Here is a 12,624-nt window from a genome sequence, read left to right as displayed (position 1 = left end):
GCTCTGGCAGATAAATGTGTATACTGACATAGTTCTGACTTACTGTAGCTATAGGTAGTCCTCTAATTATATCTACTGCTGGAGAATATAGTAGCTCCATGAGGCTGGGACATGGCCATTACCAACATCTGATGCACTGGTTTTGTACCCTTGTTAATCTGATAAGGTGTTGCATTCCGTTTTGTTTTATTACATTTTAGATCTCTCTCATGTACCTGTTATTGTATGGCATGTAGTTTTCTGGTTCTGAAAAGTCAGTTATATGTTTAAACTATCATGGTGACCTATTACACACTAATCTTGTTTAAAGTGATTTTAGTACCTCTTCCGAAGACAATCTCAGTTTTTGTGTGAAAAGGTGGTATACATGCATTTTGACATGTAAATGTATTATTTTAATTTTTTAAAACTTTTTTTCCATTATATTTTCTTAGACTTTTGCAAAAAGTAGAAACCTAGGCATTCTTCCTCCTCTCACCATACATTTCTCTCTTTTTAAAATTTCATTTCTTCTTCCTTCTTCATTATTCATAAATTGAAGGAAAAATAAGAAATTTGAAGAGAGAACAAGAGACAATAAGATGATTATGAAGTTAAGTGATGTTGGCGGTGGCGATAGGCAGTGGGCAACACCATTATTGTCGGTGAAACAAGAGGAAATACATAGAAACCTCATTAAACTATGACTCTTTTTTGAAAAAGACACTTAAACTTTGTGGGGGTCCTAATACACCCCTAAACTAGTTTAAAGTGAAATTATTGAACCCTTTTTTGGAATTTAATACAGAGAGTGTATAACACTCACCTGTAGAGCGTGAAAACTAAAAAAATATATGATTAAACTTTTTTTTGCAATATTTTTTATTAAATATATAAAAACCTTTTATTTGAGTGTTAATATTTTTTTTCTTTCTTCTCCATCCTACGCTTCACCATTGTCCATTGAAGGAGACAATGGCTTCAAGGTTTTTTTTCTTCTTCTTTTTCTTTCTCTTTCTCTTTTCGTTTTTCATTCAAATTGGATTTTGATAGAGATTCAGTTGTAACTGAATAACACAGTTTCAGTCCATCAATAAAATGCCTTTTTAGTTCGGTCACCGGCAAAAAGTTTCATTGACAACTAGCTGATTTCCTTTGCGATAGCAATGATGAACGATTTATTATTTCATCCTCAAAATTCTACTCTTCCTTCTTGGCCGGCGGGGATGAGAAGCGCCAGAAAAATGATGCAATTTCGAAGAAAAAATCGTATTTCAAGTGACTTCTGATCATTAACGGGGTTGAAATCATGTTCAAACCAATCAAAAATTATCTCATTTGAGCCTGAAGAGAGAATTTATGTTTTTCTAATTACAAACTATGTTGATTTAGAGCAAAAATCAATGCTAAAATCACAAAAAGAAATTTTAATTTGAAAAATATTAATTTGATAGTGGATTTGATTTCCCAATTTCAATTTTGATTTGGTGATAGACAAAATGAAAATGATTGTCAGCTAAGAAGACCAAAGGCTGAGGCTAAGCAAAATTGAAGAAGGAAATGAAAAATATCTAATAAAAAACTAAGAAAGAAAAAAAAACATGAACAAAAACAAAGAATAGAAAATTATATAAAATTAACACGTGCCAAGCAGTAATTGGTGCGTGCATTCACTTTCTTTCTTATAAGTGGGATTGACCCACAAATGGGATATTTATCACTTTTAAATTGTTCAATGGGGTACTAGGACCCTTGTAAAGTTTGAGTGTCTTTTTAAAAAATGTGCTATAATTGAATGGGGTAATTATGTATTTTCTCGTGAAACAAATAAAAACTTTCAGGTCTATAAAGTTCTTTTGAAATCTTGATAATTATGGATGAAAATCAAGCATTTCATTAGTAAACTGTGTGTAGAATCAAATATGCTATTGATGGCTTGACAAAAATAATATTGTGATGGTTGTAGTTGATGCTCCGGCGAGAATAAAGAAGACAAAAAAAATCATTTTCTTCGATGGATTTTTGAAAAATTTAAGCAATAAAATCCTCTCCGAACCGTGCGGGAAGGTTTCCCATCACACGGCTCACCAACTTGATCTTCCGCGGGAACCATATGTCTGAACAATAGCCTTTCTTACTGGACAACCGTTAGGTTACTATGGTTCATGGTCACTGTTCTCGCTGTCCCATCACTATATAGTGTGGTTGGCGACTTTGAAGGCTTATCCGCTACGAAGCATCCCGTTTGTTGATTATGCCCTTCTTGGTGATGATATCCTAATCACCGACAAGAAGGTGGCCAATGAATTTTATGCATAAATGTCATAGGATTTTCAATAGAAGTCATTATCTTTCTTATGATTTTCTCCGGTGAATCCTCTTGCGAGTTTGAGTAAAAATCATGAACTTTAAGTTAAAATTATTAACTTTTCGGTGGAAGTCAACATCTTCCCCGCTACTTTTTATTTCTTTTTAGATTTCCTCTGTGAGGGTAGAGTACTAGATATGCTTCCATGAGAATAAATTGAAGAAATCATCAATGGTGACAAATGACAGTGAATTGTCGAAGAACTCAAAATGAAAAATGTAAAAGCTTTAAAAAAAATTGGAGCCACTAATAAAAAGGTAAAAATAATTTTTTTTGACATAATTAATATATTAGAAATTATAATACTTAATTATATAATAACCAATAAAATAGTGTCATGTGTTCAAATTTGTCATTTTAATATATATTCTCTTCTTCTCACACGCCTTAAAAAAGGTGAAGACACTTTCTCTACCATGCCACCTTCTAAGAAGGTAATAATATCACTTTGAATAAAATTAGGTGTAATAGGTCACTGCAATAGTTTAAACATGTGATTTGAATAGCTTGCAATGCTGGTCATTATCAGAGCACACTGAATATGCCCAAACTCCTAAGCAACAAACTAGTGATCGAATGGCATTTGAATCAAAGTGGATGAAAAATCATCTGACTAGAATTCTCTTTTTGGATGTTTCATTATTAGTCTGATTCTGACGACAGTTTTCAAGATCCAACAGAACTTTTGGGTGGGGAGGGGGGGGGGGGGGGTGAGGATCCTAGATTAAACTTGATCACTATACATTAGAGACAAACTATATTTACAGATACCTACACTTATAATACACATGCCCCTAAAACGAATTAGTAGGCAACAACACTCTAAGAGGCAACTAAACCTCATTTGCATTTTGCAACAGCAAGGTATTGATTGTTATTTTTCTTCACCCATATTGTTGAACGAGTTCTCTTAACATGATCTGCGAAAAGATGGTACCTGCAACAAAAATATAGCCGGTTACAAAAGGATAAGTGGGATCAGATGGTGCAATATTATGACGGACCACTTATAAGAAGATTAGATTAGAATTTACGAGTCTCGTTTTGATCTTATGCAAATGGTAATCAGATTTTAGAATGAACTTTTCATACATTCACATCCCAAAATACAAGGACTTGTCATTAGTATCATAAGAAGTGTAGATGCTGTTGAAATTAAGAAACCACCTGTCAAAATCTAGTCTCTGAGTGACTATGCCATTCAGCAGCAGTTCCGAACTATACACTGTTGATCCTGTAAATGTAACGAGGGATTTGCATGATTATTCAAATTTAATACTACTATAACTTCTTGTTAAGAACTATACTAGGCAAAAGAATAAGAAATTCACCTTTCTCAAGGAAGGGGATGCAAACTTCATAGTCTTCTTCACACGATAAAACTAGAAGATTGTCAGGAATAACTTCCTCTTTCATAGCAGATCTACAAAGTCGTTCAACTGCCTGAAAAACATTTCGAACAGGTGTTAACAAGGAGGGAAAAAATATCAATCAAACACATACAATTATGGAGAGAGGTCTGCCTGCAAATTTACAGATTGATTATGAAATTCTTACATGGATGATGTTATAACAAGAAAGACAAGACATGCTGGTAAACACTAACTTCAATTTATTGGATGCCCAAGATGTTTGGTGTACTTCTACAAATAACCATACGGTAAGAGTTTCAAGAATTCAAATCCATCCAACTTTAGTTTGGATTATACTCCTAACCATTTGTTTTCCCTATAAAGAAACTTTCAACAAAATTGGTCATAGGTATTTGCTTCAGCTACTGTAAGTCAAACTAATGATTTTTATATTCAAAAAGGTCCAACTAATGATCATCACATCGACATTTATCACCTTACCATGGACATCATCTTGAGCACACCTCACATATATATGATATCCAACATATTTATTGAAGCTGGTCCTGATCTATCATAACTAAGCATGTTGCATTTAGAGCAGATTCCTAGTCTATCATATCCTCCTTACCATTCTAATAAAAATTAGTTCTATATCAGGTATTCACAAAGGTACAAATCTATGAGAACACAGACTGAACATTTTAAATCACTTGCTTTGGACTTGACTCAGACCATTTTTTATTTCAAAGAGGAACTCGGTATACTACCAAATTCCAGCATCAAAGATCATTCAGGTTAGTGGATGAGTATATAGAATGCCTTGTCTAAAATGGCTGAATCACAAAGTGAAATGAGTGGTAAAGAGTAGAGGTACTCACCAAACCATGAACTGCCTTAACCAAACTTGCCAATATTTCTTTACCAGGCTTTGTATTCGGAGTGATAAAAACTTTATATCCCTGAAAACAAGTACTATGAGAAAAACAAGCATTACAGCTGCATCTAATAGCCACCAAAGGCTGCATCTTTACCTGTAAAATGGGATGTTGGCATGCTCGTGCTAATGAAACTGGCATGCTGAAGCCAAACTCTTTTTCTTTTCTTGCATCTCTCAGTATATAATTTTTCTCATCGATAAGACAGCTCGCTTGTCCACAACACTCAAGCCATAGATGTGTCACCACAGATTTCCCTGCAGCAATAGCTTCTAGCATATTTCTAGTGCGAACAAATTCATCAGCCATAAAATGAGTGGCATCGGACATAGATGACGCACTTGAGGCCCCTAACCGTGCTAATATCTGGAGAAAGAGATGACAAGGTGATTCCAGTTGAAAACATAGAATTTTAGCACAAACAAGGTAAATTCATATCCAAATTACCTTTTTTTGCTGTTTGATTATATCTGGATCAAGGTGCTGACTGAACAAGACTCGAACATTAGTCATTTCTCGCCTCTTCCTGGAATCTTTTAAGGTGGAGTCAACTTGCGTTCCAGTAGTATGTAAGGAAATTATTTCTCTCAAAAGAGCGGACCTTGACATATTCTTCCTGCACGATTGCTTTTGATACTCATCACCCATACATATAGGTGACACAGAACTCTTCAGGATTTTTGAATTGGTGGGAGTGGTGCATGCTGAAGCTGGCGCTTTACACTGGTCTCCTGTTGAAGATTCTGCTCCATGTGCTTCATCTACAGATTGTTTTGTCCCTACATCAGCTTTCCTATTAGAATCTTCTGGCGACTTATATCGAAGTGCTTTTGTATTTCCATCAGCAAAAGCATCATTAATGTTGGTACCCTCCGGATGTCCTTTATTTATGCCTTCATTTGATAGCTTCTTCTGAGACCCTCTTCCTGAGGATGCAATACCAGAGGGAGTTTCAGGTGAACACTTTCTCTTTTTTGCACTGACATCAATTGAAGTACTTGTCTGGTCACCACTTAATCTTTTTGACCTTCTACAAGATTGAGTAGTGGCCTCTTGCCCCATGGCAGGTATCTTTCGATGACTTCTTTTTCCTTTGGGATGGTCTACAGCACAAAGGTCGCCCCACATTGATTTCATATTTTGGAGATTGGCAGTATGACTGGCAACGAATGTACCATGATCCATCAAAGTCTCACAAGCATCTCCATCAGTCCCACTTCTATTTGAAGTGGCAGCAGCAGACAGACGACTTTTTGGTTGACTTTCTGCCCGGTTGTGCCTAGTTCGATGAGCTACAGGTGTAAATGAGCCATGCTGCTGTTGCAAATGACAATTCTTGACAGACATGGAACCTCTGCTTTCTTTTGGTGGTCTTTCTTCTTGTCCCAACTCTTCTTCTTTTCCCCTTGAAGCATGGGATTTCGTCATATTTGCCTTGATCATTCTCAATCTGGCTCCTTGTTCATCATTGCCTTGCTTCTTGCTACTTTTCTGTTGCTTCACTGTTTCTCTACAGTGCACTTCAACTAATTTGGCATCCTTCTGCACCGACAATCGTGTAGCAGGTCGAGTGTCAGAAGATCGTACTTTTTTCTTGGAGGACCTTTGCTTTAACAGACTCTCATCATCAACTCGACCTTTGCAGAAACTGTTCCTCAATGTCTTATCACCTTTCTTCTCATTGCTACAATCATTTTCCAGCACAGGAACTCCGAAGCATAATGTTTCCATAGCTTCAGCAGCCATTTGAGTATCTAAACCAACATTTAGCAAGTCTGGAACATTGTCTCCATTACCATTATCAACCATTCCATCACCAGCCCCCACAGTGAATTGTTCATCCAGCTCCTCAACAAACTTCTTTCTAGATCTAGACTTTAATAGCTCACTTTTAACTCTCGCTTTACTTGACATGAACTTTGAATCAGAACAGGGGGAACCCTTAAACTTTTTGCTGTTCAACAGATGCTTTTCCTTTTCTCCACAACTTTTATCTCCCCGTCTTAAGGGGACAAGTGAACCACGCTTCAGAGGTTCAGTAGCAGGTGTCCTGCCAAAAAGAAGTTCCTTTTTCTTCTGAAAAAACTCTCCACCTCCTTCATCTTCGCGATTGTCATCCCAATCAAAAATCCCACCTTCTGCATCAGCTATTCCAGCTGCTCTCCGAGCTAAATGTTTTGCCCCGTTTGCAGCAGAGACACATTTTGATTTTCCACTGGAGGACTTCCCAAAGTCAATATGTTGATCAAAATCAAAAGGATTGAGGTTAAGAAACTTGTCAACAGCTTCTAGTGCATTGGCCTGAGTTTCCTCTCCGGGTTCTTGAGAATCTAGATAACTTAAACCTGCCAATACATTATCAGAGTCCAACTGAGGCAAGACCTCTGTCTTCTGAATATCATACTTTCCATCTTCTGGCGTTTTTTCAATAAGTATCTCATCTCTGAAAAGTTTCCTCGCAGCTGAACTACCAACCTTACACCGGTTTTCATTACCTACTTCCTTCAATTGTTCATCGTACTCCTCACAAGCATTCAGGTTAAGCTCTTTCCTGACTTCAGATTGAGGTCCAACCACGGATGTTCCATTATGGTCTGCACCTTCCTGCTCCAGAGGATTGTCACTCTTAATAGACCATGTACTTCCTTTTGTCCCTTTACGGCTCATGTCATAAGCAGCCAAACCAGAAGCCCTGATAGATGCAGCACGGATTGAAGTAAACCCTCTTTGCAAAGATCCTGAAAAAATACATAAATGTCAGAGATCCAAAATTCTGAAGCAAATTTGTTCTATAACGAATATGGACAGAATATAAAAGTTGAGAACAGAAAAGGAATCCATCAACCACCTAAAAGTACTAACAATGAAGAGTATATTAAGCACTTCCATGTAGCGAATAGGAGAAGAGAAATCTAGAGTCTACAACATAAAGCAGCGAAAGTGAAGCCAAGCCTCTCTTTCAATAGCAAAACTTTTTCTGGACAAAGCAGAAATGACCAACTGTAGTCGCATAGTATAAAAACCAAAGTCAGCAATGTCATACTAACAGTGATATCAAAATGCAAGATTGTTGATACACTGGCAAAGGTTATACAGATCAGGCAAAGTGAAGAGGCCTATTTACTGTGAATTCTAAAAACTGGATGACGCAAAATGTCTCGTCCAACTTTACACTTGTAGAAGAAGATTTGGATTAGTTGCTTAAATTAAGGTATGGATAAAGAAAGGAAAACCTTTTGCTCAGGTATTGTTCCATTTAGATCCTAGATACTTAAAAAGGAAAAAAAGAAGCTAATATGATAACTTTAGCCTACATGTATAGCATTGGAACTTAATCAAAATCAATCATCTCGTGATAGTAAAACCAATTCACCTGAAAGATGCTTATCATTACTCTGAACATCTGATTGTGCAATTGAACTCCTCTCACTTGTGTTGGAGTTGCTGCTTTTAGGCAACTTCATCTGGTCAATTGAGCTGTAGCTGTGTTCCATTGAATCATCATCTGATAACTCTTGAGTATCACACAAGACCTCAGTTCCATCACTTCCTTCAGTATCACTATCTACGGCAACTTCGATATTGCAATTTTCAAAAGTCTGGATGCGTTTACTTTGTAGACCATCATGATCATCAACCAATTGGGTTTCACCAACTAAATCCACCTGTTGAGTTTCACCACCTAAATCCACCTGTTGAGTTTCAGCACCGAAATCCACAAGTTGTGTTTCAGCACCGAAATCCACCACTTGTGTTTCACCACCAATATCCAAAATCTGGTTTTCACCGCAGAGATTTACTAATTGGGTCTCAAAGGCATCATTGAAGAAAAGATCGTCATCAGCAAGAGCCATATTTTGGTCATTGTACAACTCATCATCCTCACCTTTAAATATAAAACAAATTGTATTGTTAGGGAGAGAAAATTCCAATCTCATTTAGTGGTCTTGCTTGAAAATTCCCTCTGAAGAATGGTATCACAGTGTTAACAGTACACTTAAATAAAATAACTTTTTTCAATGAAGTAAAAATCCAAACTTGAGCATAAGTCCTCTTTCATTCTTTAGCAGTTAACTAAACACTGACCATAACAATCAAGGCAACTGAGTGAGAGCAATTTAGACAGCCTATAAACGTTCCTTTTCGCAGTGTGATATTTTTCGTTAGTAAAAGACTCAAACTTCTCTTTTTCCTAAACAAGTTAACTTCAAAGTGAAACTCTTACACTACCAAAATCCAAAAAAAAAAACTTGCCTGGTAATGTCTCGGGTGAAATTTGAGTGTCCACTGTCTGTGTATCGTCAAAAATTGAAGTATCCTTTTCCGGGTAACACTTGTTCGCGTTCTTTCTACCGCCGCCAACCATTTTAATTCATCTGCAATAACATTACAATAATCACAACAATGTCATAATACACAATGAAATTAAGAGCAAGCCGAATCAAAACGTTGATGATTTTGAATCTGAAAGTAAAAAGATTATGCCTTTAAAGCACAGTACAGCAATAGGATAAAAACTTTTCCGACGCAAATAAAAAAATGTGAAAAAATACTAACAGCATCGAATCGAATCAGAACGTCAGAGAAAGCCGTCGGAGAAAGCCGCCGGAGAAGGTGAGCGCGTGGGGTTAAGGGGGGGCGAGTATAGGGTTACAGTTTAAAGGAGGGAAAGTAGGGAGATGTGGAAAATACCTTTTGATTTGGAGGGAAATTTTAGCCCATTTTTATATTTTCTACTCGAGAATGTCTACTCTTTTTATAAAAAAATCAAATTGTATAAAATAATATAGCATTTTATTTAGAAATTATTATTTGTACTACATATGAGTATGTGCAAGTACAAATCCAATATATGCTATTTTATTTGTTTCAATTTTATATGACACGGATAAAATCAGAAGAGTAAATTATTTTTTTTATATAATTTTAAAATATTTTAAGTTGTTAATTATTGTGATCCCTTCTACAAGATTATTTATATAATTTTAAACTAATATATGTTACTCTTTTTATCTCAATTTATATGATACATGTAAAATTCTGAAAGTCAAATCAAAATTTTAATATATTATAACTATTAATTATCATCAACTCACCTAAACCTGCTCACATTTTCTTCTCTATTAATATATATGTAACTTCCTTTGTCTCAATTTTATAGTTGTACATCTGAAATTTCGAAAAAGTCAATATCAATCTTAATATGTTTAAAAATATTTAAACTTGTTAATTATTATAATTTATAGTTGAATTTTTAAAATATAGAACATACTAAAAAGGAAAATAATACAAATAAATTAAAATAGAAAAATTACTAAATATAAATAGAGAAAGTTGAAGTAGAAGGGAAAATTGATTAATTGATTGACTGATCTTAAGTTGCTCAACATTGGCTTCTCTATATAAGTGTAACTCTCTATGTTTCAATTTATGTGACATAACTAAAATTTCGAAAGTCAAACAAAATTTTAATATATTTTAAAACTATTTTAAGTTATTAATTATTATACTTTACAATACTATCTTTTTAATAATTTTTAAATACATAATATACTAAAAAGTAAAGTAAGGAAAATAAATTAAAGCAGAGAAAATACTAAATATAAATTTAAAAAAAATGAAATAGAAGGACAAATCGATCAATTGACCGTTTGACTTTGACCTAAGCTGTAGCATTCGCTCTTCTAATATAGAAAATAGAGTAATAACTTTTTATTATTTTTTCTACCTCAATTTATAAGTAATAGTAGTTCAAAATTTTAGGATTAAATTTTATTTTAATATTTTTTTAAAATTAAAATATTTATCATATATATATATAAATTACAATAAAATATGTGTTTTAACTCTTCAAATCCGAATATCACTATATGAATTGGGACGAACTGTGTTGCCTCAACTCAAGGAAAAGCATTTGGTAAAAACATTGTTTTGAGGGAGGTATGTTTGGTAGAAAGAAAAATATTATTCACGAAAAATGATTATTGAAAAGCAAAATGGATTTCTTACTTATATTTTAATGTTTGGTAAGTAAGCATAAAAATATTATTCTATAGATATTTATATCTTATCTAGCAAAATTAAATGGAAGTGGTGAGGTGGGGAGTGGGCATTCGGAGTGGCAGATTTGGGATCGTCAAAGGGTGTGGGTTGGGGGAATTGAGTGACTGGGAGGAGTTGAAAGCTTACTTATGTAACTTGTTTTCACTATATTTATTAGAGAAGTCATTTTCTTCATTTTTAAAGAACTTATTTTTCTATAAAGATCATATTTTTAAGACATTCTGACCAACCAAACATAAAAAAGAAGGGAGAAATTTTTTATTTTTCATATAAAATCAGTAAAATTTACATATTTGAAATTGTACTAATATAATGTATACCCTGACTTTCTTTTAAGAAAAAAAAAGGAGCTGGAAATGCACGCATTATTATAAGTATCTTTATTGCGGCCAATAAAGTGAGAAAATATTGCTGGATTTTCTTTTTAGTTAGAAGTTTATAAAATAGGCAAGTGAATATTAATGTGAAAGGAAAATCAATAATCGTACACAATTACTGCCTCTTAGTGGTTCACTTTCTCTTTTATATCATCCTTATGAAATTAAAATGGAGTTTTACAAATTTACCCATTAAGAAATTTTTTTTGAAACTTTGTAAACTTGTTACATTTTTAGAGAATTAATATAAGAATAAATATGAACATGTAATTAATTCTAGCTTGATTTTATAAATTGACAAGTAACTTAGGATAACTATTTTTAGTAATGTAGACCAATACTTGGGGTGCAAGTTAAGTAAGGTGATGTATGAGGATGACGTGGAAGTGAGACTTGATACACAAATTATTCAAAAGAAAGATAGTTTCAAGTATCTTGGATCAATTATAGATCTAGGAAAAATGGATAGATAGACAAGGATGTCTGTTAGCGTATTGGTGTAGCGTTGATGAAATAGCGGTTCGCATCCGAAGTCTTGTGTGATAGGAAGGTACCCTATAAACATAAAGACAAGTTCTACAAGTGGTGGATAGTCAGCTATATTGTATGAAGCAAAATGTGTTGCCAATTAAAACTCCTTGAGTGTTTAAACCAATCCCCAATCTCCCAGTATCAATATTATTTCGGCTGCTTAAGCCAATATAGGTACAAAAGTGGCTACAACAGAGCACCTTACTCCTGAGGTAGATTTATCGATTAAATTGGATTTACCCGACTTTTCACCCGTTTCCTTAATTTTGAAATTGAAGTTATATATAAAATGAATTGACAAAAGTGTATGTTCACCAAAGAATGTTGTAGTTTTCGTAATTGCAAGAATTCTCCATGGTTGAGTTAGTGTGAAGTCTACCGCTTCTCTAGCCTACACATTTAGAAGATGAAGGTGTTAGAGATGAGGATATTTGTGATGGATGTGTATATTTTCTAGGAGAGAGAAAAAATGAGGATATCCAAGACAAGGTGAAAGTGACTTCGGTGGAAGATAAGATGCAGGAAGCAAGGTTGAGATGACTCAAGCATGTGATGAGGAGATGCATGTATGACCTAGTGTGGATGAATTCATAAAAAGCAGGGGGGAGAGAAGAAGAATTGGAGAGAGGTGATTAGACAGAACATGATGCAGTTGCATCTAACCGAGGACATGGCCTTAGATAGGTATGTGTGGAGGATGTGATTATGTTAGAAGGTTAGTAAGTTTGAGTGCATTCATGCTAGTAGGTAGGAGTATATTGTCTAGTTTCCTTTACTCGACGTGCTACGCTTGTAGTCACTTGTTTTTCAATTTTTGTTGATATTTGTGGTCTCATGTTGTTCAATTGTAGTAATATTTTATTGTAGTGTTGTTATGTTACTACATGTTGTTTTGTCTCTACCTATTATCTCTTATACCCCATTACACTTTTCTCTGATTTGTTTTGTCTTGATTTAATGATTTATCGAAAATAATATTTTTACCTCACCTTTGAGGTAGAGGCTGTAAAGTATGT

The 12,624-nt window shown here is 34.5% G+C and overlaps 1 protein-coding gene across 1 annotated transcript; it reads right to left on the bottom strand.

The window, feature by feature from the left end:
* Positions 1–3,059: 3,059 nt before the first annotated feature.
* LOC125812306 (uncharacterized) lies at positions 3,060–9,323 on the bottom strand. The gene is made up of 9 exons (XM_049491817.1): positions 9,195–9,323; positions 8,892–9,013; positions 8,032–8,523; positions 5,085–7,375; positions 4,734–5,003; positions 4,581–4,661; positions 3,679–3,790; positions 3,515–3,581; positions 3,060–3,284 (listed from the first exon to the last, which is right to left on the bottom strand). Exons 2-9 carry the CDS (start codon positions 9,001–9,003, stop codon positions 3,188–3,190), a joined length of 3,522 nt encoding a protein of 1,173 aa, XP_049347774.1. The 5' UTR covers positions 9,004–9,013; positions 9,195–9,323; the 3' UTR covers positions 3,060–3,187.
* Positions 9,324–12,624: the final 3,301 nt, after the last annotated feature.

This window comes from Solanum verrucosum, unplaced genomic scaffold (genome assembly GCF_900185275.1).
Source record: "Solanum verrucosum unplaced genomic scaffold, falcon-dt-bn FXZP01000115.1, whole genome shotgun sequence".
Taxonomy (NCBI): Eukaryota; Viridiplantae; Streptophyta; class Magnoliopsida; order Solanales; family Solanaceae; genus Solanum; species Solanum verrucosum.
The sequence above is the reverse complement of the archived record's forward strand: the minus strand, read 5'-3'. Positions and strand labels throughout refer to the sequence as shown.